This window comes from Meleagris gallopavo, chromosome 12 (genome assembly GCF_905368555.1).
Source record: "Meleagris gallopavo chromosome 12, MGAL_WU_HG_1.1, whole genome shotgun sequence".
Taxonomy (NCBI): Eukaryota; Metazoa; Chordata; class Aves; order Galliformes; family Phasianidae; genus Meleagris; species Meleagris gallopavo.
The window spans coordinates 18489577-18516992 of NC_139415.1; the positions used below are offsets into that span (position 1 = coordinate 18489577).

General features: G+C 54.7%; 2 protein-coding genes across 6 annotated transcripts in view; both read left to right on the forward strand.

Moving 5' to 3' along the window:
- Window positions 1-4400, forward strand: part of MAP2K5 (mitogen-activated protein kinase kinase 5) — a 110442-nt gene extending 106042 nt beyond the window's left edge. For all 5 annotated transcript variants that reach the window (XM_085234404.1, XM_085234403.1, XM_085234402.1 and 2 more), the window contains one exon: window positions 4080-4400. In XM_085234404.1, the coding sequence (XP_085090530.1) occupies window positions 4080-4184 (105 nt within the window). In that variant the 3' untranslated portion in view covers window positions 4185-4400. The remainder of the gene's footprint in view (window positions 1-4079) is intronic.
- A 6561-nt stretch (window positions 4401-10961) lies between these two features.
- On the forward strand, window positions 10962-14870 carry SKOR1 (SKI family transcriptional corepressor 1). The gene is made up of 8 exons (XM_085233899.1): window positions 10962-12908; window positions 12973-13063; window positions 13442-13549; window positions 13683-13751; window positions 13962-14036; window positions 14104-14178; window positions 14596-14661; window positions 14762-14870. Exons 1-8 carry the CDS (start codon window positions 10962-10964, stop codon window positions 14857-14859), a joined length of 2529 nt encoding a protein of 842 aa, XP_085090025.1. The 3' UTR covers window positions 14860-14870.
- The last annotated feature ends 12546 nt before the right edge of the window (window positions 14871-27416 follow it).

The window sequence follows — 27416 nt, forward strand, 5'->3', positions numbered from 1 at the left end:
CCTCCCGCAGCAGTGGCTGCTTGTCGTGCCAGACCCCAGACGGGGGTGGGGATGATATTCTGGGGGCTTTTCAGTGTGTTTTCTGCTGCCTGGGCCTCCTGGCTGTGCTGGTTGCCACGTGGGTTTAGTGCTGAGGGTTTATAGAATCATGGAATGAGTTGGGAGAGAGACCTCAAAGGTCGTCTCGTTCCAACCACCCTGCTGCAAATGGGCATTTGTGCAAAGTATGGGGAGAAGACTGAGCACAAGCACAGTATGCCAATAAAGACGTGCCGATAATTTCAGGTTGGATATTAGGAAAAATGCATTCTCAGAAAGAGCAGTGCTGCACAGCACAGCTGCCCAGGGAGAGGTGGGTCCCTATCCCAGGGTTGCTCCAGAACCATGGAAATGTGGCACTTGGGGACATGGTCAGCGGGTTTGGGTTGGGTTTGGTCTTCTCAGAAGTCTTTTCCAGCCTTAGTGATTCTGTGATTCAATGAAACGTAGGCCTAGGGCAGGTCTGATGGGCTCATGCTTTGTCCACAATTCTGTACTGCTCTTTGTGTGCATTTGTGGCAGGTGTGATGCAGCAGCAAGGTGCTGCTGAGCGAGGCCGGGTATCAGGAGCAGCACTGATTTGAGGCTGTGCACAGACCTGGTGCACCCGCCTAGTTCTCAGTGCCTGACCCGAGCACTGAGCACACTGGGGGCTGCCCACCAGTACAGGTCCCACTAGCACTGTAGTCTGAGAAAATTCCTCTCTGGAGCAGTGGAAAACAAGATAAACCCAAAGAATGGTTTCAAGTTAAACTTCTTTCTAGGAAGGGAAGTGCGTAAAAGGTGTGGTTTTCCATGGAGTAACACCACAAAACAAAGCAGAGGGTGTGAGCAACATGCTCACTGACATCTTAAACACCTCGTAGCCTGCATTCTTCCCCTGCATGTTGGAAGTAGCTGAACTGCATGGATATACCAGGCGTGAGATGCCTTCCTCTGCAGGGAGTCTCTCCATCGTAAAGGAGATTCATGGGAGAAGCGGACTGTCTTTAATAGCTTTGTTTTAATTGCCCCAATGCATCTGCTCTTCCTTGTCTGTGGGCTCCGTTGTTTCTCCCTAGTTCTCACTGGTGTCCTTGGCTGCTTTTTTGTTTAAGAGGCCAGACGGGTACCTCTAGGCTGTGTTGCTTAGAATAAGCCTTTACCTTTATGTGCACTTTTGCACCCACCGTACCACGATGCTGTGCAGAACACACTCACACTGATTCTTTCAGCACTCAGTGTGGCAGCAGAAGCCAAGTATTCCCTTTTTTCCGTATGCTGGGGGAGACTCTGCAGCTTTGTGAAGGTCACGCTGGAAAGTACATGGAATATCTGCAGGATCCTGTCCCTGGGGAGCAGGTTGTGCTCCTTCCGAAGGTTTCCATGGGTAGAATCAAGGAATATTTCAAAGAACGGCAATATTTCACAATGCGTTTGTTTACTAAACCCGTAAGGCGTGTGCAGGAAGGGATAAAAAATAAGTTGTGGCCTTTCTGTAGCATTGTTCCTGATGTTAGACATTCAAGACCAAAGCTAAAGATTTCTGATAGCCAGGTGTTGGGAGGGAAGAGACGTTGTCCATATGCTCAGTGCCGCGAGCATCTGTGTACTCAAATGCATCATTTTAAGCTCATCCATCTTCTGCTGTAGCATCGAGCTGGCTGCTGCCATCGTCAGACTCTCAGATGGGCTGTGGTACCCCTGGGAGTGCTCCTCGGTGGCCATTTCCCAAGCAGAGCTCACGTGTGTCCATGTGGGTGCAAAATTCAGAGCTCTGACAAATGTGAAGTTGTTCTCTGCAGCCCAGAACGGCTGAAAGGAAGCGATCTGCTTCCTCAAAAATAAATATAAAGAAGAAAAAAAAGATTGAACTGGGGGGGGGAATATCCATTTCTGCAGCGGTTACAAAGAGCAAATTTAGAAAGATTGATCACAGTGGCAGAGAGCGATGCTCAGTTCCAGAGGCCTGAGATAAAGGTCGGGGCTGGTGGCTTGAGCCTGGTGGGAAGCACTGACAATCTGAGCAGGGAGAGCGAGTTCCTGGAGCTGACTTTGCTTTGGGAAGCTCTTGTGTCTCCGTGTTTGTTCTGTGCATCGTTGTGGGAATGAGTTCCTGAAGGTGAAGGAAACAACTGGCTCCCAGCAGTGACTGAGTTCACCTTTATGTGTCAGTTAGCAAAGTCTTGCCTCCTACTGTGTTATTTCTCCATTCGCACGGTGGAGGAGTCCCATTTGTACCACTGGGATGGCACAGAAGAGGTTGTGATGTGAGAATAGATAAAGACCAAGTGACCGCCAGCCCTGCTTGTCCAGGGATCGTGCAGAGCAATCCTGGTGTCCTCCTGCAAGGCACTGAGCCCTGCAGCACCTCTGGCAGCTCTGGATCTGGACCCCATAGAACTGAGATGGATTTGTGCTGGGCTCTGCTGTGTGTGTGGAGGTCACCCTGCCTTGTGCATTGCCCCTTCTGTGCATTTCCCATTCCTTGCACTGCCTTTGCCCAAAGCCCATGGAAGGCCATCATGGATGCAGCCATCCCACAGGGTCGAAGCGTCTCGCACTTCCTCCCTCCGTCGTGTAGATCGTGACGTCTTTTATCCCTGCAGCTCCTCTGTTCTGGCCCTGGCCTGCAGAGTGTTTTATTGCTTTGGGTTGGCACTGCGAGGATTTATGGTGCTCCGTTCAGCCCGGTGCTGCCTCGTGGCTCTGCTCAGTGCCATCCTGCCCTGCTGACCCCTGCATCCCAGGCACAGTGCGCCCAACGCCGCTGTGCCAGCACTGCATCACTGTCCCCGAGGGTCCCCACATCAACACTGGTTACTTTCAGGCGCTGTTTGCAAGAGCTGTGAAGTTTAGTGTTGCAAAAACCGAGCTGCTTTTGAGTGATTTGGAGGAGAGGTTTTCATCATCTGTGATGGTTTCTCCTGGCGATTGCTTTCTTTCAGCCATTTATGTAATTGCGGTACTTGGTTTCCTGTGGATTTTTATACTTCATTTGAGATTCATCCGAAGATGGCATGTTCCCATCTCTAGGAATGGGGCCAGATTGAGCTGCCTAAGCTGGCTGCTGAAACTGCACGCTGTATTCCTGTTCTGATTTTCTGAGGTGTCTCAGCCTGTAACAGCCCTACGATTCCATGGGGCAGTGTGTTGTACAGCCATCCCTCTTTCCATCATACGTTAGTTCCCGCAGTGGCTTCTCATGAAGGCCTGTTGGAGTCGTGCATAGGTGAGATTTCAGTTTCTTTGTCAAGTGTTGGCTCCAAAGGCCACACACAGCTCACGTCCTGCTGCAGCTGCAGTGTAACACTTGGAGGGATATGGCACTTTCTGTGTGATTCATACAACCCTAAGAGTGAGGGGTGCACACAGAGTAAGGTGTGGGATTTGTACTGACTCAAGTCAAGGGTGCAAATACATGTGTACATGGCATTGCTACGAGTGTGTGTTCATGGTGGCATGATTCAGGCAATGCCCCTATATAGGGGAAGCATTTTGGAGTGTAACCCAGTTGGACAATTTCCTTTAGACAAAGGGTTGGGTTGGATTACCATTGGGTTGTGTTGCGTTAGGTTGGGTTGGATTGGATTGGGTTAGGTTGGATGATGTTAGATTGGGTTGGGTTATGTTAGGTTACATTGGGTTATGTTGGACTGGATTGGGTTGGGTTGGGTTGGGTGGGTCATGTTTGGTTGGGTTAGTTTGGGTTGGGTTGGATTATATTGGGTTGGGTTGGGTTGGGTTACTTTGGGTTGGGTTGTGAAGTTACATTGGAGTCGCACAAAGGGGCTATCAAAGGGAGAAAATTAAGAGATTGTGGACCTTTAAAACCTGCGGATCAGTGACCTCAGTGAAGAGTTTGGAGTCCTCCAGCCTCCTCTTTTCTGTATCAATGGATGAAATGATAATATTCATCCAGCTGAAAATTCACTGATTGAAATACCATTTTCATTGCAACCACAGAATTTTCCAATGTATTTTTTCTAAAACAATGAATGAGACAAACTCTCTCAGGGAGAGCTGTGTCTGTTGGCTAACCCTTCCTGTCCCATTTGCAGGGCCACCCGTTCATCGTGCAGTACAACGACGGCCATGCAGAGGTGGTTTCCATGTGGGTGTGCAGGACGCTGGAGGAGCGGCGCTCGGCGCAGGGCGCACCGTGAGCTGCTGGGTCGTGGGACAGAGCTTTGGGCTCCCACCCATCTGGGTCATATTGTGCTAAAAAGCAACAAGATCTTTTGGGATGTTTGTTGTTGCTTTCCTCCCTCCCGCGCAGACACGTTAAGGAATTCCCTTCACACATTTCTCTTGTTTAATGTCTTCAAATTAATCTTCAGTTAAACTGTACACAGCCTTAAAGCGAGTATTTTATATCTCTATTTTTTTGTTATTGAATGTATTGTATATTTCGTGGCTCCAGAGTATTTTTGAACTCTTAGTTTTGCTATTGAATGGCTGACCAGCAGACTGTTCCGAGGTCTGGAGGAGGAGCTGTTGGCTGTCTGGGGAGCGTGGACATCCACAAAACACCTGTTTGAAATGGGTTTGGTATTTTTAAGGAAAAAAAAAAAAAAAGAAGAAGGGAGAGCGTGGAGTTGTTCGTCCTGGGAAGAGGCGATCACCTCACTGCAGTACAAGCATTGCAGGGGCATTGGTCGTGGTGTCCTTGGATGGCAGGTGGTGTGCAGGGCTGCTGCCATGCCAGGGTGCATCCCATCGTGGGGACAGAGCCTGTGCTGAGGGACGGAGCTGCGTGCCCTCAGGCTGTGGTTTCACTGACAGCCACAGTTAGTGGCTCATCTCCCCACGGCTGGGAGCACACAGCAGCCCCCGGCACATAACAGCAGTGCCTCTGATGTGGGGCACGGTGTGAGCAGGGGGGGGAACGCTGTGCCCAGGTGTCCCTGCCCCAAACCCTTGTGCTCTATGGGCAGGGATGGGCACAGCACTCACTGCCATCGTGCAGAGCGCCCGGCTGTGCTCCCAATGGAACAGGAACACTTCCATCATCTCCGCCGTGTGCTTGCTGTCCCTGCCATCCCTGTGTACGTTTGGCACACAATCAATCCTTATGTTAAGGCACTGGAGGAGCAGAGGGCAGAATGCACTGTGGGAGCTGAGGGTTTGCTCAGCAAACTGCACACCGCTGTGGCTTGGGCAGGGGGGAGGGTGGGGGTTTCCTTTGCTCGTTTTTGCATTAGAAATAAACTTTTGCTATAAGAAAAGCTCAGGTGGTGTATTCTATACCAGCAGCTTTAAGAAAAAAAAAACAGTGAAAAATTCCTCCCCAGTCCATGCAAATCGTAAACGTTCCTTTGGAAAAGACTTTGCTTCCTTCCTTGGAGGGATCATTCGTCTTCTTTTGAAGTATAGGAATTGCAGGCATGAACTTATAGACTAAAAGTTTATCTTAATTGCTCTGATGTCACCGTCTCCCCGGCAGATAACAGCGCAATGAATGAGTCAACAGGACCCCATACCTTCAGGTCCTTTTTCTAAAGTGAGACAAATTTCCTCCCTTGGAGCCATGCGGACCGCGGGCAGCTCGCCTGTTTGTTTGTCTCCTGCGGTTCGCATTGGGTTTCTCTGGCTAAAAAGTCTCTCCCTCGGGTTTAGGTAAGAAGTCGGTAGAAGCAAGGCTGTGCCTTGGGGGGGAGCGATGGCACCGGCTGGGATCCGATTGTGATCGCTGCTCCCCGAAGCCCACCGCAGGGATGGGGTGCATCCAGGCTCCACGCACAGGGGCTGGGGCTGCTTTCTCCCTGCTGCGGCTTTCTGAAGCCGGAATCGGGGCGTTCCTCGGCCGGAAAGCTTGGAGAAAACGCAGCACCGCTACACCCTGCGGCCACGTCCCGCTCAGCCGCAGCACGGGGCGGTGCGTGGTGAACAACACCTGAGTGTGGATGAACGCCCTGCGCGGATGTGGGCGCACACAGGAGCTCCCAGGCTCTGCGATGAACCTCCGCGTGTGCGTGAAGTCTGTGCAGGATTTGGAATGCGTTCAGCTTTCCTCTGCCCGTGACCTTTGCTCATCCCACGAGCACGGAACGCCTTCGGTTTCTCGCGTCCCGTGCCCGTGTGCATCCATCCTGCTGCCAGCTTTCCAAAGGCGAAGTGTCACTCTTTGTTTTCTGACTAACAGCTTGAAAAGCTCTGTGTGTGTGTGTGTGTGCGTGTGTCTGTGTGTTTGTGTGTTTGTGCACGCAGACATCTGGCAAAATATAAAAGCAGAAAGTGGGAACTGCAGCAGGAGGCGGCTTGGAGGGCTGCGCGGTCCCAACGTGTCCTTTCTGCCGGACAGGGACGAACAGCGGCCACCGACCGCACAGCTCCACCGACACGTGGCGCAGCGCCGAGGGGCTCCGTGTGCTCCTCCGCCGTCCAGGAGCCGGCGCTGACCCTGCGAGCAGCGCGGGGGCTCCGCGGTCCCGCCGGGAAGGTGGGACTGAGGGCTGCCAAGGGACGGGGCTGAGCACAGGGAGCTCTATCTGCCTCTCTGATGCAGGGAGGTGGGACTGGGGCTGAAGCAAATCCCGGGAGCCGCCCCAGCTCTTTGGGAGCTGCAAAGGCGCTCAGGATCCCACTTTTCTGAAAGGCGCTCAGAAGCTTCTTATGCTGTGCAGGGCTGTTTGCAGGCGGCTTGCCACAGCCACCCACATCCCTATAGCTAACTTCTGCCTGCTCCTCCTTGTCCTTCCACCCTACACAGCTCCCCCCCCGGGCAGGACCAACCTGAACCCCAAACACCACAGCGCCCGCAGAGCAGCAGTGCTGCATCCCGTGACCCGTGAGGGGTCCGGAGTCCCAGCGGTTGTTTTGGGGAACCCCATCCTCCGCCTTCAATGGGGACCCTCAGCCCGGGGCTGCGGCCCCCGCGGGGCACGAAGCAGCGGGATGGGTCGAGCCGAGCGCTGCTCGAGGTGCTGCAGTTCTGGGCTGCCCGGCGCGGGCTCTGGAAAAAAAAAATCAAAATGATAATTAAAAACAAAAAAAAAAAAAAGGAAAAAGAAAATAAATAAATAAATAAAGCCACTCGATACGTTCAGATATTTTGGGCAGACGGAAATAGAAAGAAGGCAAAAATCAAAAGCTCGAAGGTGCGCGCCGATCCCCGCCGAAAGCCGCAGTGCGCGGAGCTGCGCTGACCCGGAGCGGCGCTCCCTTCGGGGGGGCACAGCCGGAACGCGCTGGGAGCGGATGGATGGGCTCAGCTTTCCCCGCACCTGCAGCTCTGCGGCTCCGCCGAACCCCTCGTCCTGCGGGAAGGTCAAGGTTTGTCGGCCCGGGCGATGGATGGCGGGAGGAGAACAACTCGCGGTGGGAGCAGAGCTGCGGGTCGGGGTGCTGCAGGTTCGGCACGGCCCGGTTCGGTTCGGCTCGGGGACGAAGCGCCTCTAATTGCTGCCCCGGGCGCAGGGCGCTGCTTTAACCCCATCGATAAACTGTGGGCATCGATCGTCAGCGCTGAGTTCCTTCGCATCCCCTACAGCTCCTACACCGGGCCGGGCGGGATGGGGCTGAATTGGGCTGGGATGTAACGGGGGGAGGGGGGGGGGAGAAAGGTGAGGGGTAATGGAAGAGCAGATGGAGGGGTGACGGGGGGATGAGAGAGGGGGAACGGAGTGGGGATGCACGGAGCTTGGGGAGCACAGAAGGGGCATTCGTGAGACACAGCCGGGGGGGCACACACAGGCATCGGGAAAAGGGCCCCGGGGCTCTGTTCACCGCTCTGCGTATCTCTGCGCACCCGCGGGCGCTCCGCACGTCGGGGCGGGCGCAGCGCTGCCGGCCCGCAGGGAGCCGCCGCCCGCTTCCTTTGTCAATGTCCAGTAATTAAAATGTCACCGTTTAATTTTCAGGCCTCTCGGAGCAATCTTTTCCTAATAAAGAGTGTGATCGAAGCGCTCCTTCCCCCCCCCTCCGCTCCCCGCAAAGGGCCGCGGAAGGGGCCGTAAACGCAGAGCCGCTGCGGATCGATGGAGAGAAGCCCGGATTGATCGGCCTCTAAAATTAAATTTATTGGGGTCATGGTTTTATATGGTGCTGATACAACTGTTAAATGGGGAACATTCATTTCCAATAGGAGGCGTTTATTAAACTTCCACTGAATTAGACCGCCGTGATTTATGTGGCAATCTCGGCACAGCCCTCCAGGAGGGAAAGGGAGAGGCAGAGAGGGCCCTTCCGCGGCCGTCTCCGGGCGGTTATTTATTTATCCCCACCCCCACCCCCCCGTGCCACGGCTCCATAAGTTTTAACCGAAATTATCCGCCGGGCTCAGCCGGGAGCGGCACCGCCCGCGGGTCCCGTCGGGGCGCCCCGCACCGCCCCGCACCGCGCAGCCCCGGAGGTGGGGGGGGGGGGGGTCCGGGGAGCCCCGCAAACGTCCCCGCTCCCGTGTGCGGCGATCGTTGAGCGTTAATTAGAAATTCATTACAATTAAAAGCCGCGCGCACACGCCTTAATTACATCTGATTTTTAATTCCGAATCCGTGTTTACACAGTAAGCGAGACGTACCTCCTGATTATCCCCAATACTCTTTATACTGTACTAATTATGTAAATTAAACCTAATTAACTGACAAAAACTGCAGTCAATTCAACTGTTCGAAGATAACGGAGGCGGCGAGGAGCGGAGGGGCCGCGGCCGTTCCGCGCTGTCGGGGCGGTGCGGTGCGGTGCGGTGCTGCGGGGCGCGGGAGCGGGGACGGCGGAGGGGGACGCGGTGGAGGCGCGGATTTGAGCCCCTCGGAGCCCCCCGACGTGCGATCTCCCCGGTGCGGATGGTGCGTCGGGCTGCGGCCGGCGGTGGCACAGCGAAGCGGAGCGGCTCCGTGGGTACCGCGCGTGTTTAACACCCACCCGTGAGCCCACCCCGCAAGCACGAAAATAAGCGGTGAGAAGACGTGGCAGCGCCGGAGGGTCTCACTCACTCCCGGCTGGAGGAGGAGCGGGGATAAATAACTAATAAATAAATAAATAAATAAAGAAGAATAATTACCGGCTCGAGTTGCGGTCATTGCGGGAAGGCCGAGCCCGGAGCTCCCAGCCTTTGGCTTCTCTCCCCGCCCCGCCCCGACGGGGCGTCCCGCACCCAAACTGCGGGGACCCGCGGCTGCCTTCGGGCTGTGCGGAGCGGCCTCACCGCGGGGACGCAGAGCCGGGATCGGCTCCGCGGCCGCGTTTCTCTCCGCACCGCATCCTCTCGGCAGCGGGATTATAAAATAATCATAAATAATAAACAATAATATAGAGAGATAAATATATATCTATAAAAGCGATAGCCGGAGGCGACGCGCGCCGTTATTAACTTCTGTTTGATCAGTGTAATTGCGCCGATCGCGGCCGGACATGATGATTAATTACAGTTTAATTAATGTGGCCGTGACCAACCCACCCAGGGCGGGGATGCGGAGCCGGGGGGGCCCTTCCACGCCGGAGGGACCGAAGGCCACCGGAGCGGTACCCCCATTCCTACGGCCTCCGGTCCCGCCGGCGTGGAGGGGACCACCGGAGCGAACGAAAAACCGCGGCCGTCCCCCCCCCTCCGCCTCCTCCCGGCGATTTCGTTACCGCCCTTCTGTCCCCCATCCGCGCATCCTCACCCCCCGGGCGGAGCTCTCATCCCGGCTACGGAGGAAAGGGGAAACGGCGGTGAGAAGGAAGGGGAAGATTCGTTGGGGCCCTAGCGGTGACCCCCCCGGGGAGGAGGGTTTTCGTTGCATCCCGCTCCCACCGGTACGTTACAACGAACCCCGGGGGGCGGCGCGGGCCGAAACGCGGAGGGACGCGCGGAAATGCGCGGAGGGGAGAAGAGATGCGCGGAGAGCTGCGGATCCCCGCTCTTACCTCGGGCAGACCCGGGCGGGTCCCCGCTCGCTGGCGGCCCCCCGAGCCCCCCCGCCCCGCTCCGCTGTGCCTTAAAGCCGCGCCGTGATTGAGCGGAGCGCATCGGTGATTGACGGCCGCGGGGTCCCGGAGGCAGTTAATGTAAATATGCTGGTGCTAAGTGGGTGTGTCTTCCCGTTATTTTAGCTGTCACCGGATCAATGTGCGGCGGCTCCAAGTACGGATCCGGATCCTCCCTCGGCGGCGCGGTTGCCCACTCGCTCTTGTTGCATCGCGCCCGGGCGGACACGGAGGAAGCGGCCGCCCCGCAGCACCGCTGAACGCCCGCACCGCACCGCCCGTCCCCGCGGGGAGGAGGGGGCCGGGGGGGCCCGCACTGCGCCCGGCGGCGGATGAGCGGCCCCGGGGCGGCGGATGAGCGGCGGCCCTTAACCCCGAGGAGCGCGGGCCGCTCGCACGTCCATCCCGGCTCCGCTCCGCGGTAAGTGATGGCGGTGCGGGGCGGCGCGGGGCGGCGCGGGGGAGCGATTTGGGGAGCGGTTCCCCCGTTCTTTCGTGCGCCGAGCGCGGAAGCCGCTTACAGCCCTCCTCGCTAAGCCAATTTGCCTCGCTCGCTTCCCTGCTGCTACGTGCGGCGGGGGCTGCCCGCGCCGGCCCCTATAATCCCCCTCCCCGCCCCTAATCGCCTCCCGGGGACGCTCGGCTGCAGGGCCCCGGCTCCAAGTTTCGGCCCGGCCGGAGCCGCTCCGCGCTCCCTCCGGTGCGGTGCGTTGGGGTATGGCACAAAGAGACCGGTGTCCCCCCGTCCCCCTCCCCATCTCCATCCCCGTTCCCGTCCTCGTCCCCGTCCCCACCCTGATCGCCATCCCCATCCCATCTCCGGTTCGGACGCCCTTGGCCGCAGCTGCGGAGCGGCGGTGCGGTGCGGGGCTGCGCGGAGCCCTCCTGGGCCGCAGCCGGGAACGTCCTCCCCGCTGCTGCGCCCGGTGCTGAGGGCCGGGGAGCGGGGGGAGGACAGGAGGGGCCCCCGGAGCGCTCCTCACCGACGCCTTTCGCCGCTATTTTGTTTTGCAGGGGCGTTTTCGGGGGGAATGGAGGCGATCGGCAGTCAGCTGGGAAACGGGAGAGATGCAAGCTCCTCCCCAAATTCAAAGCAAGAGCTGCAGCCGTACCAGGGCTCCAATACCCTGAAGCCCAACCAAGTGGGTGAGACCTCTCTGTACGGAGTGCCCATCGTGTCCCTGGTCATCGACGGGCAGGAACGGCTGTGCCTGGCGCAGATCTCCAACACTCTGCTCAAGAACTACAGCTACAATGAGATCCACAACCGGCGCGTGGCCCTGGGCATCACCTGCGTGCAGTGCACGCCCGTGCAGCTGGAGATCCTGCGGCGGGCCGGGGCCATGCCCATCTCGTCGCGCCGCTGCGGCATGATCACCAAGCGGGAGGCCGAGCGGCTCTGCAAGTCCTTCCTGGGCGAGCACAAGCCGCCCAAGCTGCCCGAGAACTTCGCCTTCGACGTGGTGCACGAGTGCGCCTGGGGCTCGCGGGGCAGCTTCATCCCCGCCCGCTACAACAGCTCCCGCGCCAAGTGCATCAAGTGCAGCTACTGCAGCATGTACTTCTCCCCCAACAAGTTCATCTTCCACTCGCACCGCACCCCGGACTCCAAATACACGCAGCCCGACGCCGCCAACTTCAACTCGTGGCGCCGCCACCTCAAGCTCAGCGACAAGACGGCTACCGAGGAGCTGTCGCACGCCTGGGAGGATGTCAAGGCCATGTTCAACGGCGGCACCCGCAAGCGGACCTTCTCCCTGCAGGGCGCGGCCGGGGGCGGTCCCGGGGGGGGCTCACCCGCCGCCAAGGCCCCGCTGCACCCCCCGCCGCCCGCCGGCCCCGAGCTGCCCCCGGCGCACAAGAGCCTCCGCTGCGGCGGGCAGGAGGCGCCGGGGGAGCGGGGAGCGCTGGGGCTGCCGTCGGGGCACGGCGGGGCGGCGGGGGGGCACGGCGGGGCCGGCGCGGTGCGGAGCTACCCGGTGATCCCGGTGCCCAGCAAAGGCTTCGGGATGCTGCAGAAGCTGCCGCCGCCGCTCTTCCCGCATCCTTACGGCTTCCCGGCCGCCGCTTTCGGACTCTGCCCCAAGAAGCAGGAGGACGCGCTGGGCGGGGCGGGGGGCGGCGAGGCGGGGAAAGGCGGCGCGTTGCCGTCGGGGATGTTCTGGGGACCCCCGCACCCGCACCCCCCGCAGCCGGCCCAGCCGCCCCACCAGCCCGGCGCCGCCAAGGACGCGGCCGTGTACCCCTCGTTCCCCATGTTCTGGCCGGCGGCCGGCAGCCTCCCCGTGCCGCCCTACCCGGCGCAGAGCCAGGCCAAAGCGGCGGCCACGGCCGTGGTGGTGGCGGCGGCGGCGGCGGCTGCGGCGGCGGCGGCGGAGCCGTCGGGGCGGCACGGCGAGCTGGAGGGCTCGGAGCCGTCGGGCAGCGGGCGGAGCAGCGCGACTCCCCAAGAAGGCTCCGGGGCGGACGGAGAGCGCTGTCCCAGCGCGCTGTCCAGGGCGGCCGGCGAAGAGGAGCGCTCCGGCGACGAGGCCCTGCTGGGCCCGCTGCCCCTGCCCAGGAAGGGCAGCTACCTGTCCGCCTTCCGCCCGGTGGTGAAGGACACCGAGAGCATCGCCAAGCTCTACGGCACCCGCGAGGCGTACGGCGGGGCGGCGGCCCGAGCGCCCGGCTACCTCTCGCCGGACTTTCTCAGCGAGGGCAGCTCCAGCTACCGCTCGCTGTCCCCCGGGGGGGACACGGCCGAGGAGCCCGAGGTGGACGTGGAGTCCAACCGCTTCCCCGAGGACGACGAGGAGGAGACCGCCGCCCCCGCGGAGGAGCGGGAGCCGCCGCCGCCCCGACTGCTGCCCGCGCCCGAGGAGCCGCTCCCCGCGGCGGAGGGGCCGGACGAAAAAGGGGGCGACGGGGCGGCGGAGGAGGGGACCCGAGGTCCCGACGGCAGCCCCGAGCGGAGCAGCAGCGGCGGCGCCTACGAGGTGCGGGGCCGGGGCCGGGGGACACCTCGGGGTCGGCCCCGCGCCCTGACCCGCTGTTTTGTAGGTGTACGCGCCGGAGCGGGGGGAGCACCTGCAGCCGCTGAAAGCCGCCGCGTCCCTGGGAGCCGCCTTCCTCTGCACCCCTGAAGCGAAGGGTAAATCGCACCGCGGGGGTGAGGGGGGAGTCGGGCACGGCACGGACCCGGCGGGGCCTCCGGAGCGCCGCTTTCGTTTGGCGGCTTTCGGGAGAAAAAAAAAAAGACAGCGAACGGATTTTGGAGAGAGGACGGGCCGAGGAGCACGCGGGGCCCGGGGATGCCACCGGAGCGGCCGTCGGGAGGGCTCGGGGCGGGGGGTGGAGGGGGCCGCCCGAAGGGGCAAAGCTGCCAGCAAGCTACTTTCCAACGGCAAAGCGATTAGGATGTCCTCTAAGAAGGTTTTAACGAGGGCTTTGTCCTTAATTATGTAATTAAGGATATATCAGGACCATACTTTCATTGCTTACGGTTGAAAATCGGTTTATTAACTTTAAGAGCAAGATAAAGAAGACAATCACTCGACAGCAGAGGATTTAGAGACCAGAAAATCCTATCAGGACCAAAGGAGCGTCTCGCATCCCAGCCCTGTAAATACTGACAGAGGTAAGTCCTCACCGCGGGGCGCTGCGCGGCCGCCCAACACCCTTCCACCCCCACCCCCCCGTTTCCCCCGACGGCGCGGACGGAGCTCCGCGCCCCTCTCCGAAATAAAAACGACAATAATAAACCAACGCAGGAGAAGAGCTCGGCATGGAGGTGGCGGGGACGCAGTTGGTGGAAAAGGACATCGAGAACTTGGCCCGAGGTGAGAGGGGGAGGCCGCTGCGGGACCCGACGGGTGGGGAACCCCCCGACCCTCCCTGGCCCCCCATCGCGGCTCGAGGTCTTTGGGCTTTCCGCAGGAGTGATTAACTCCTGTGATTAATGCAATGTAATGCGATTAGCGCCGCGCTGAGCCGCTCCATATGGAAAAGCTCGCGCTCCCCCCAAAACCCCGCCGCGTGTTTTTCAACAGACGAACTGCAAAAACTCGTCCTGGAGCAAATGGAGCTGAGGAAGAAATTGGAGAGGGACTTCCAGAGCCTGAAAGGTACCGGGGGAGCCCCTCCTTGCGGCCGGGGCCGGGCGGGGCGGCACTGACCGCGCTGTGCCCGCAGATAACTTCCAGGACCAGATGAAAAGGGAGCTGGCGTACCGCGAGGAGATGGTGCAGCAGCTGCAGATCGTCCGAGGTGCGGCCCGGCCGCGTCCCGTCGTGATTCTTTCTGTTTCGTTTCATTTAATTGTTTTGTTTTCTATTTTATTTTATTTTATTTTTTAAATGTCTTTTATTGCTTTTATTATTTTTTAATATTTCATTATTTTTATTTCTTTTTAATTTTATTCTTTTTATTCTTTTATTCTTTGTATTCTCTTATTCTTTTTATTCTTTTATTTTTATGATCGCATTTTATTATTTCCTTGCATTATTTCATTGTATTTTTACACCCGAGCCACCCACGGGCTTCCAACCCCCCCGCCCCGTTAAGCCCCCGGCCGAGGAGTGACATTCCTCGCCAATTCCCCTTTCCCTTTACCCGCTCCTTCCGACGGGGCGGCCGCTCCCGGATCCCCCCCGGCTCATTTTGATGCTCTTCCCCCTGCTCCAGACACGCTGTGCAACGAGCTGGACCAGGAGAGGAAAGCGCGCTACGCCATCCAACAGAAACTGAAAGGTACCGAGGCAGGAGGGGGGGCTCAGCCGTCCAACGCGGGGTCAGAAGCCCCCCCTCCCCCGTCGGTGGGGCCGGGGCTGACGGCGATGTCGCTTTGCAGAGGCCCACGACGCGCTGCACCACTTCTCCTGCAAGATGCTGACCCCGCGGCACTGCACGGGGAATTGCTCCTTCAAACCGCCGCTGCTGCCCCAGTGACCCCCCCGGACCCTCCCCATTCCCCCCCCCCGAAGCCATGCGCCCCGCGGCGCGCCGCAGCCCAGGGCAGAGCCCACGCAAAGCCATTTCCACGAGGAGCCACGTGTACATAAGGGGACTCGGAGCTCGGCCCTCTCGGACTGGCAATAGGGCGGGACCCCCCCGGGCCCCCCACCCCGCTCCGCGTCCTCCCCCCTCTCCCTGTGTGTCCGCTTCTTCCGCCCTCGTCCAGACTGGAAACAAACGTGGCTATGTGCAATGGATATAAATGTACTGTGATTCTCTTGGTACAGTATTTGTTGGATTTTTATTTATTTATGATGTATATTTATTTCCCCCCCCCATCCTCCCTCGGGTCTCCTCCTGCCTCAACCCCCCCCTACACCCCCCCGTACATTTCTGGATGTGACAGCACTTTAACGGGCGGTTCGCGACTCCGGGGGGGCACCACCTCTGTACGGGATTTTGGTTCTTTAATAAAAGCCGACTTTAAGCACCGCCTGCTCCGTACGGGGGGGGATCGGAGGGGGGGGTTGATCGCCGCGGGCCGCCCCCTCGGGGCGCACAGCCCGAGGTGCCCTCGCTGCAGCCGTCCGCACCCCACGCAGTTCCGCGCTCCCTTCTCCTCCCCCGCACCGCAGCCGGGAGCTCATTAATGCCCATTTATATGCTCGTTTCACACATGAAAGTATCACATTAATGAGCTCCGGGAGCGGGCTGGGAGGGAGTTTGCACACCTTATAGCCCGAAATTCCCGCTTCCATCCCCAGCGCCGCATCTCTGCGGGACACCCGACGGCATCGCGCCGGGGGCGGCCCGGGGGGGCTGAGCAGCTGAGGCAGGGCGAAAGCATTTGGGACGGAGCTGCACCTCGGACAGAGGGCTCTCCGGGCTGCGGGTACAGCGCTGGGCCCGGGGGATGCCCCGACGGCCCAGGGAAAGCTGCGTAATGCCCGTCCCGGCGGGGCGCGCACCCCCGAGCGCGGAGCGGCCGCCGGCGCTCGGTCGTGAGAGAAGCGGCGCAGTTCCGCGGCCTCGGCCGCCACCGCGTGGGAGCAGCCGGAGGTGCAGCTCCTTTCCCCCACCCACCAACCAACCCGTCGGGGCAGCGCTGCCCGAACCCCGCACGGCTCCGGGTGGTGCCGCACCCCGAGATTGGGCTCAGCTGTGCGGGGGGGGGGGCAGCGGGAGCGGATCGCCAGCACCTGGGGGGAGGGGGAAGGGGCGTATAAACGGGCACTGCCCCTTCCCCTGGGTTCCCCTCTGTCCTTGGAGCTTTGCCTTTATTCTGAGGAACTCTCTCGTGGTTTTCTGGGGGCCATTGGTTGAGTTGCAGTGTGTGACCTTGCTGGCATCTCACCTGTATGCAGGTGAGCCCGTTGGGGAGGGCTTTTCCTGCTGGGACACGAGAGGGATGCAGAGATTTGGATAAGGAGCTTTGATAAGAAGTTAGAATTGGCTTTGCAGGCTGAGAGGCTGTCAGCTTGTGGGGGTGAAGTAGTTGGGACTCTCTGCAGATTGCAGCATCTTGCACTGCACGCTTTCTTTTGCCACTCTCTGGTTGGGTTGCTGTGGGTCCCTTGAGATGTGGCACAAAGTGACCCTATGGAGGAACCTGACCTGTCCTCTGTCCCTGGGGAGAAGCACAAGGCAGTGCTGGCAGCACTCTGGGCTGTGCCACCAAACCCCGAGGAGCTCCTGCAACTCAGAGGGGACCCCACTGCAACCCATCGCCATGCCCACCCCACCCAGTCTCTCTCTCCCTATAGCAGGCTGCTGGGACCATGCCAGTGCTCACCTGCCCTGCACGTCTCCCAGCAGCGTGGGTGCAAAACCCACTTCTTGTCTTGTATTAATATTTTCACACTACTTAGCTCTCATTAAAATGTACTTTGCTGAATTTAATATGCGACATCAAATGACACAACGTATTAAGTGCTTAATATACTAGAAATTATGAAACTATTATAGTCTAAGTAATATGAAATAATTAGAGTGAATTAAACTTCAGCAGCACAATGAGGGAGAGGCTTCAAATTTTTATTATTATTTTTTTTTCAGTCTTAAAATAGTTGAAAGCAGTAATAGCCCACGAAAATAAACAGGCAGAGTTAGGATTTTTAAATAATTAAAGCAGGAAAAAGCCTGGAGTGCCTGTACTTGAGCCTGTGATGAATTCGAACTGGGGGAAGCAGAAGGTCTGTGTGCTGCAGCTGATGGAGTCGTTCTTTCAGGCCAGTGGCAGAGCAGCTCCGAGGAGCTGAGCAGCAGACCTCCAGCCTGGCCAATGCTTCTCCCCATATGCTGCTCCCTCTTGCACTCAGGGCTGCATGCAGGCCTTGTTTGGGGGTGGTGACAGTGCAGTGTCTGCTCTGGGCTTTGTTGCTGTGTCGCCTCTTGGTTGGAAGATGTTTTGCAAAGCTGCTTTTAGAGGGGATGCAAATATCAGACACCCCCAAAACATCTCAAAATGGGAGCAGCTGGTTGGAGCTCAGCTGCTGGTCCCTGGAATGTGCTCCAAGTTGTTGTGCTGAAGTTTGATGTAATGGCATGTGGGTCTGCAGCAGCAATGTGCAGCACCTGACTGTGCAGTGGGGTCAGGTCTGTAGGATGCCAGGACACAGTGTTCCCCATGCCCAGATGGGCTTCAGCTGTGCAACTCTTATGGAAACTCCCAAATTACCCCTTGAGGATGCAGTATGGGGCACAGACATGCCTGGTCCATGCTGAAGTTTGGGATTTGGGGTCTGGAAAGCAACTGAGATGTGGGGCTCACCCTCCTGTGTCCTCTGATCCCACAGCTCTGAGCAGAGGGAGCTGATGGAGTTGGAATAGTTTGCCTTGAAATGGTGATGTCAGGTGGGAGTGGGTCACCGACCCTGTGCTGGGGGCTCACCAGTGGCACTGTTACAGTTAATTTAAGATGCTCTGTCATAATGCAAGGACAGGCTCTGCTTTTGCAAACGTCTTGGGCATCATCAGATTGATGGAGTGGTGTCTGAGAAGCAGTGCTGCTCTCTAACTCAAGTTAGAAGTGAGGAAATGCTCCTCGAGCACTATTTAGGTTCCAGCAACAAGCAAAAGATAGGTTGGCTTGGGAAGTCAGAGTGTTACGTACCCACGATTCACCAGTAAGTGTCTAAAAAGTACTCACTTTTATTTCACATGGCTCTTGGATTTTCAGCTTCTATTTGCTGTTGGTGACAAGGAGGAAAAATAATCACCTCTTCTGTTGTTGGGTTACAGCTGTGTTTGGCTGTGAGGGAGAGGTGTGTGAGATCCATAGGACAAACTACAGAGAGCCTTGGGTTGGGAGGGGCACCAAAATTTGCCTGTGGGCTCCTTCCTCTCTGTGCATCCCACGTGGTATGAGCAGCAGCAGTGAGATGGCCCATCCCTTTCTTTGCACCTCAATAGCCTTTTTTTTGGGGAAAAATCCCTGAAATCTGATTGCTGAGGCCCTGCTGCCTTCAGCCTGAGTGTTTGGGTTATCGGTGCGGTGCAATGTGTGCCTGCTCTCTTTGGGTTCATTCAGGTGGGTCAGGGAAGGCAGCAGGTGAGCAGCTGCAGTGCCTGTGTGCAATCAGCTCTGGCTTTAATTAGGCTGACGGAGGTCTGGGTGCTAAGGAGGCTTTCTGTATGGCATGGCTGAGAGGATGGTGTGCAGTTGCATAAATCCCACGTTTATGCACATGTAGCTAGGTGATCACCACAGCTTTCTCCCCCCTATTCTCTCCCCCTTTGCTATCATCTTTTTATGCTCAAATCTCCTTCCATTCATCTCTTCCCAGCTCCTAACGAAGCTGTGGCCCCGGCTCTGCATGCTCTCCTCCCAGATATTTTGCACCTGGTGCCACCGGCCCCCGCTTCAAAGCAGGGCTCTCACTACGAGCTGGGCACGCACATCCAGCGGTGGAATTTGACACTAACAAATGAACTCTCATTATTTTCCTGCGGAACTGAGCCTCTGTTGCCACCGTGCGGGCGTTTGGCAGAGAGCTGCTCCTCAGCCTCAGCGCTGGGGCAGCAGTGATGTCCCTGCAGTCCGACTGCCCACAGCCATCCCTCTGCCATTGCTATGAATCGGTGCTAATTGCTACCTGTGAGCAATGGGCTGTGCCACCGCAGCTCCTGCGCCCGAGGAGGAAGGAGAGGAAGGAGTGTTTTCTGGGAATCCTTTGCTTCTGCTGCCCCAGCTCTGGAAGCAGGCAGCCTTCAGCTGCTGGGGCTGTTAATGTCACCTTTCCCAAGTGCTACGCTTGCAAAGCAACCTGCCAAGTATAGCACGTCTTAATTTGCTCCTTTCCCATGCATTCCTGGATTTACAGCTTGGTTTCGTCTGGCTGCTGCTTGCTGGGAGGGGTGAAGCCCCTTCGGAGGGCAGCTCTGAGCCTTGTGGGTTCCCATGCTGCTCCCTGAAAAGCATCACCTAAACAGAAGCTCAGGTTTGATTGGGCAGAAACTGATCTCCTGGCATCGCTTATCTATGCAATGATTGCACCCAGCAGGCTGCTGTCCCAGCACCCGTACGTTGTTCTGTATTCTCTTTAAATGTTTTTTAGGTAGTGCGGATTTGGCACTGCAGTAATATGTGTAAAATGAAAAAAAGAAAAAAAGAAACAGCGTAGGAAAAAATGCATTTTCAGTGATGCCCGTGCTGGGCTGAAAAGTACATTTGAAGTCGCTTGCCATCTGCAGCAACTTGTCCAAAGCAAACATTACCCGTCGGGCCAGGTCTGGCTGCGTAATTGCCATAAACCATCACGAGGGCATCCAGAATAGCACAGCCCTGGAACGACTTCGAGGATTAGGTCCTACTCCCTTGAAAAATAAACCTTGGCAAAAGCTCAGCTCTCCCTAATAAAAATTCCATTTTCACAGCTCTAATCAAGTTTTCCAGAGCCGCAGTCCAAATTAGGATCTGCGTGCAGAATATCCGACCCAGGAGAACGGGATGGAGCTTTGCATGGGAAGCAGTGCCAGGCTGGAAATTTCCAAAGTGCTCAACAGTTCACCTGCACTGCAGCACAGACCACATCCCCTCGTGCACAGCTCTGCCAGCCCTGAGCTCCTGCTCGCAGGTGGATGGGTCGCACTCAATGCAGGGAGAGTGTCGTAAGGCAGCTTTACAATCACTTAATAATCACCGAAATTGCCTTCTACCATTATTTCCACTCCTGCATCCAACTGTTCATCAGCAGCTTTCGGTGCAAATGTGTTTTTTAATGCCTGTCTTGCAGTGTTTTGCAAACAATGGACCCATTATTGTCTTGAGTTCAGATGGCCTGGTTATACGTAACCACGGCCATCCATATAACCTCCTTGTTCTGTTGAGCAGTGCAGAGGATGCAAACAATGTACGCTGTTCTGTGAGCAAATGCAGAAGTGATCCATGCTGCACAGGTCACAAAGGAGCTTGGCCAGTAAGTGGCTGTACAGTTGTAGGGGAAGGGAGGAGAACCCAACCACGGCCCACCTTTGTGGCTGAGCCGACAGACGGATGGGAAAACTCAGGGCAAGATCACCACTGAAGTGCTCACGTGGGCTCCTGATAGTGGAAACATGCTGAATATGTGATACAATGTGAAGTTACGTAACACCTTTTATGAAATTCTTGGCGTTAAAACAATGCATAAAAAGAACAGATGTGGCAAATTGCAGCTACGGTCTGATCCCGTTCTGTAGTTGGGTTTAGTGAAAACAATGGAGTTGATTTAAATTCATTCTTTCATTTTCTTTCTTCAAAGTGTCCACAGGCAGGGAAGTATTTGAAAGAAAAGCAGAAAAGCTGCAAGTGCAAATGGGGTCTTGTATGGAGAGCTGTGAGCTCCAGTCACGGAAATGGGGTGCCCAGCTTTGCCTGTGGGGCTTCTGCTGCTGTGTGGGACACGACGCTGAGCTGTGTCCTGGTGGCAGAGCAGCTCAATGAATCTGAGCTCGCCTGGGTCTCCATATTTTCAGGAATGGACGTTCCCTCACCGAGCTGCTGTTTGTGTAAGGCCCTGAAGCAGCACAAGGCAAAGCTTGGTGTCCCCACAGCACCAGTGCTGAGTGGAGCCCAGCTCCTGGCCTCCATCCTATTGCCAGCCCCGTGGGTTTCCCAAAAGGTCCCAGGCTGTGGGGCTGCACAGCCGATAAGGGGCTGCAGGCTCTAATCAGAGCTGCATCTGCATGCACTGCGGCTCCTGATAAGAGCAGCAGGCTCAGAAGATGGACTCCTGTTTGTTGTGGTACGCAGTGCCCTGAATACGGGCAAGCTGCTGCTCCAGCCCCTAAAACCAGACCCAGAGCTTTTAGCAGCAAAGCAATGCTCCGTTGCTGCTGCACAAGCAAGAAGGCAATGGTTGTGGGTGGGGGTTGGTTGGTTGATATATATATTTTAATCCTATTTCTGGCTATTAGCATTGTGTATAGATGGTTTTCTACATCAGCTCATGTTCTGGCTCCGTGGAGACAACAGCTCCATAATAACCATGCTTCATGAAACCCAGCCCTAGCTCTGCTCCAGGATGGCCCAGGAGCATGGCTGGCTGAGATGTGCCATTAGCTCTTAGTATTGTCTGAAGAATTTTTGTTCTGGATGGAAGAAAACAGGATGTTTTGAATGAAAATAGGAAAAAAATGGTATTAACAGCTGATTTTTTATTTTTCTTTAATAGATACAAGGCCTTCCAGCTAAAGGCTGCTGACATAAAAAAGGGAAATTTCAACAGAAAGAAGGAAGTGACTGTTTTGAAAGTGTTCGGCTGGAGGCATCAAACTGAAAGGATCTTGTGCAACTCTGCTTTTTAGGCCTAATGCTAAATCCATCCATTTATTCCTTACCATAGGGAAATCACTGAGGAATGCTAGGGAAAAGGACAGATCTCTGGTCTGGCTGGAAGCACGCAGCACCTTGCAGGGTGAGATGCTGATATTTGTCTCTGGTTTTGAGCTGTCTGTTCTCCTCCCCTCCTCTCTGCTGCTGTAGTGGGACAGCTGGGGGTTCTGATAAGGGATGGGGAGATAAGGGGCTCTCTGCCACCCCTCCCTGCCCTGCAGCTCCTGCATTCTGAGGCTCAGCTCTCAGAACCCCGTGAGCTCTACTAAATGTATGGGGAAGTGGCCCTCAAGCAGAATGGGTCTCATGCACCCCTGTCTGTGGGGGACATTTAAGTACAAACATTTTGGGGGAAAATGGTATGGGGAAAGGAATTAAAGAGTACTTAGGAGAGAGCAGGTTCCCTTCAACCAGCACCCATTGTGTCTCTCAAGAAGACACCCTTAGAGCTCTGGAACAGCTCTACCTTGAGTAAAACCCATATTATTGATGTGAGAGAGTGGGCACAGGCACGCCCTGAGGGAGACAGGTAGGAATGTGGCTCCGGCACTGCTCTTAGTGCAAAACAAAAGGGTTTCTGTGACAGTCGGGAGCAAGTGCCAGCCAAAGGGCATGGGCTCCTTTCATCCTGTGTTCAGCTGCAGAATGTTAGCAGCAAGTTTCACACCGACCGTCGGCAGCTTTCTGCACCCTGCTTCATCAGGTGGGCTGATTGCAACACGGGATGTGCTGCAAGAAACTGAGAAAACTAACTTTTGCCTTACTGCTGGTTGTTTCTTAGCAATGCCTTTCCTGCATGGCCACAACATGGCGTTCTATTGCAGTCTGTCTGTACCAGGGCAGAGGGAGCACAGCACGAGGAAGCTGTGGTGGGACTCTGAGCCTTGTGGCTTGCTCAGTTCCTAATGCAATGTGTGCTGCCTCTGTCACGGGGTGCTGGTGCCGTGGATTTGGCTGGTTTGGGTTGTTCCTACTTGGAGTGCTTTGGTGTCGGTGGAGCCGCGTGGGATAAGTTACGATGTCAAAACACAGCGATGTTGTCACATAACCATGTCCCATTCTGGGGTCAAGGTTCTGTTCTATAGCTCGGAAACCCATTAGTCCATCAGAAAGCATATGGCCGAGAATGGACAAAAAATCTTGTGTTCGGGTCAGAGCTGTAGACAAAAGGCTCTTTGTGCTGGGGGCTGACAATGACAAATAAAGAGGAACCTGTTGATCTAAAAGAGAAATTGAGGATTATGAAAAGATCACATGGTGAGAAAAAGGCCTTGGCTGCTTGTCAGTCCTGCCTGTCATTAAAATGCAGTTTGTCCGTAGAAATCCTGCCTCCTGCACAGGCTGTTTGTCTGTCCTACAGGCACTGCTACCTGCATCTGACCGTGCTGGCTCAGGAGCACACAGCAGGAGCGATTCTGTTAGCCGATCCTTTGCTGTGTGTTGGGGGTTGTGCGAAATAATTAGCTCTTATAGACTCTTCTGGCAGTATAGAAACAGTAACTGCTGAAAAAGTGTCTGCCCCACCATGCTATATAGACACACAAAGAAATGGTAACAAACCCCAGGTAATTCAGCAGAGTTATTGGAGGTAAACCAAGAGCTATGCCTAATGCTAATAATAAGCATATTTCCCAAGGGTAACATTTGATTTCTATCCAGACCTGGACATATTTGAAGCTTTGCCTGCAAGTCGTTGTGTTGCAGATTAACTGGGACAATACAATCTGTGAATAGCTGTGAAGCCCTCAGCCAGCTCTGAAGGAACAGCAGCAGAACCTGGACGAGGCTGGGCTGCAGAACGCTTCACACATAATGTGTTTTTTCACACTGAACGGGGAGAAAACAGAACTGCTTTGGTTTTGTGGGAAGCACATCTGGCAACTGCATATTTCTTATCGGTGTGCAGAAAACACTCCGAACAGAAAGATTTCTATTGAACGCTGATGGGCTGCCTAAAATGACCTTCAGAGTCTATGGAGTGAACCATGGATTTTTAAAAAATCTATGATAGCCCATTATGTTCTGGAATGTATCCGAGCACGTCATCCCACGGACTCTGTGCTGTCTGAAATAAAGGAGACCCATGGAAGTGTGCTTAATTTAAACAAAACGGGGACAGAGTAAGAGCAGAATGCTTATTCTCTGGTTTTATTTATCTTTATAGCTGAAGAAGCTGAGCTGGGGAAGGTGGCTGGGAAATGAAACGCAGAGGGGAATGGCCCTCGCTGTTCTCCGAGCACTGGTTTGAAATCAATGCAGATAATGCACTTGGAAGGACTGCCTTCTTTACTGGTTTTCAGTAAACTGCTGGGCTGCATTTCCCTGTGTGATGTGATAGTGATGTCTGTGCCAGTAAGAATGTACCTGGGGAAAAAACAAGTCTGCAGTTCCTTGCAAGCAACGTTTGGGTAGTTTAGTCTGGGATGCCCTGAGTTTTATATATCGAGCAGTGCATATCTAGGGCTGCTGTGTCTCACTCCTGGTGGTAAAATATGTTTCTGAGTTCTCTGCAGCTTATTCTGAAGACCCAACAAACCCTATTTCAACACGAAATATGTTGGGCAGCATGAGACGCCATCCCTCCCTCACTGCAGCCCTACGTGAGCACCCTGGCACAGCAGAGCTGTTCCCTAAGCGCTGCTCTCCCTCTTCTTTAGCAGCCTTGATTTTGGCCCCTGGAAATCAGTGATAAACTCCCAGTGACTCCAGTGCTGTTGGATTAGGCCTAGGGTCCAATTATCCTCATTAAAAGCACAAACCAATAACTCACAGTTCTAAGTAGGCTTGCTATGGACAGCACCACTGGGATTTAATGCACTATACTGGAGCTGATGCTTAAATTTTTCTATTTATATATGCTCTGGGAGAATAATTTTATGGGTAAATATGATATTCATTAATATTTTTCTTTGTTAATTCACTGACGCTAGTAAAGAGCTTTGAAGATGAAAGCACTGGATGCAATAAATATTAAGATGACTCCAACTCATTTTAATGTTGCCAGCATTCCAGCTCCACCATCTTTCATCCAAGAATCTCAAAGTACTTTCCAAACGCTAATAAATTTCCTTCCAACAGTCCAGGGAGATACCTCTTACTATCATCATCCCCATTGCATAAAGCAGTGTGTTTTACTCCATGACGTGGTCAAAGGCAGCTAGTATGGCAGGAATCTGTTTGGGAACGATCCAAAAATTCCTGATTTCCCATTCTCCTGTCCTTGCTGCTAGACAGCATTCCCTTTGTGGGAGTGTGGTGTGACACTCACCTGTGCGGTGCCTTCGCTCGTCAGGTGCTTTTATGGACTGCCCTTAAAACAAAAAACAGACGACAACAACGTGCCACACCCGGGGCAGGAGATGAAGCAAACTGAAGCCCTATTGCGGAGGCAGAATCTCAGCATCCATTCTCAAAAGGCTGTTAAAATGGAAATGTTTTCTCAGATATAACACAGCTGAGGATGTGCCGAGGAGAGTGCAGCCGAGCACAAAAGATCTGGGCTAAAGAGCATGTGCTGCAGCTGAACTCCTAAAACTCTTTCCAAAGCAGAGGCTAAGCTAATGATGAGACATGAAGACCGTTTGGAGACAGCATGACTCCAGCAATCCATGAGAACAATGCAAAGTTCAAAAATAGCAGTATCGACTGGTGGAAAAACAACATACATATAATTTTCAGGTAATTACTATAGTATAATTAGCTTTCTTGTTTTCCTAAGAGCCAGCTGAAAAGAACTGTGCTTGCTGCTCGAGCTCAGCTTTATTTACAGTGTTCCCAGGACTAAAGTGATTCTTTAAAAAATTGAGATTAGGTAAAAAAAAAAAAAAAAAAGACATGAGTGCTTGGTATGAGATAGCATCTCCACGCAGTGGGTGGAGGCTGGCTGCTGACGTCTCCTCAGCTCTCTCCCAACCTCATTAGACAACATCAGAGCTGAAGGACTGCAGAACAGAAGCAAAATCTGCTCCCGTGCTGTGTTACTTCCCTGCGTGGTCTTATGGGGGCAATAGAACTGGAAAATGCTATGATGCGGGGAGCAAAGAGGCTCAGACTGTAGCTTGCCTCTATCTTTTTCCAGATCGCTGCCTGTGACCGATGCCCTGTGCAAAATTGTTACAAAACAGGACTGTGTGGAAGTGCCGCATTTCACGTGTACAGTGCAGTGGGAGAGCAAAGAGAGGGGGAGAGACGTAGCGTTGTAACAGGGATTTACTCTCGAAGTTCTGGAAAATGCAGTACCTTGAGCTTTTTAATTCTTTTTCTCTGCCACAGAACTTTCCTTATTAGGAACTATTTGGTATCTGTAGAACTTAACCTCTTGAGTGATGAGGGCTTGCAGTCTTACTTAGAATCACTTGTAATCAAAATGGAAGAATTTGTCTAAAACTAAAAACTTGGTTTTGTTGGTGCTGCAAGTCTGCATGGTTTATTACAAACCCGCCTCACCTCTCTGAAGGTATGTGGAAGCAGAAGTTAATTTCTGCAGCTTCCAGTCTTTGGGTTTGGATTGTCTTTGGCCTGGAGAGGACTTGGCTGTGGCACCGCACGGCACACTCCATGGCTGAAGGTGAACCAGCCGCAGTGCTTTCTGCTCCTTGTTCCTCATCTACGTGCTGTGAAAATGGGTGCTAATGGGGAAAAATCACAATAGTGACTCAGCGAGGTGGAATTTTGTTGACAAAATCTGAATTCAGCTCAGCCAAAGGAAATGCTTTTGCAAGTGTAGATGAATATCTCAAGAATGACCATTTATTCTAGCATTCTTGGAAGAAAAAGAAGAGAAAAAGAAAGGAAAGGAAGAAAGAGGAAAAAAGAAGATGAACATTCAAATACATTTTCTCACCAGAGAAAGGTGAGCAAATGTACACACATTCAGTCCTTGGGGGCAGATTTTTCTGAGATAAAATTTACAGGAGTTGCCTTTGGGTAAGTTAAACCACTGCTGGTTTAAGGATTTGTTGGGAAGGTAGGACGCGGTCGCCTTCTTAGCTAGGACAGCGTGTAATGTGTGTGCCCCATCTCATACAGAAAGCAGCTCTCCTATGGCACAACATCATCCAGTGCAATCGAGTTTTCAACCACAGAATCATTACGGTTGGAAAAGACCTCCAAGATCATGTAGTCCAACAGTCAGCTCATCCCCAGCATGCTCACTAACTACGTCCCTCAGTGCTACATCCATGAACACCTCCAAGGATGATGAGTCCACCATCTCCCTGGGCAGCCTGTTCCAAAATGTCAGCAAGGCTGCACGAATGCGTTTTTCACGTGAACGCGCTGCAGCAGTGGTCATCCAGCCTCTATTTTTCTTTCCGCACCTTGCTTTATGAAGCAGTTAGACCTAAAGGGTTTGGGCAGGAAGGAATCTTTTCTCCTGGGGAATTGCAGGAAGACCCTGTCCTGTCCATCCTCACTGAAAACCTATAAAACTATTTGACATCACCAATACTTAATTTTGACACAGTGCATATATAGAATAGCTTAACTCCAGAGGGCAGGCCTTAAGAATTAGCAGGGTGCTGTGAGCCAGCAGATATCGCCCATTGATAGTAGGGCGGAAAAGGCTAAGCAAATAGTTTGAAAGAATGGGCTAATTGTGTGCTTATTGCCATTGTCCTGCAGCTGCAGTGCTTTGTATGGCAGCAAAGCACACGGGGAGCCAAGCTTGGCTTGGCATCCGTAACTCCAGCCTGGGAATACAATATACAGGGCATGCAAGTATCAGAGAGGACAATTA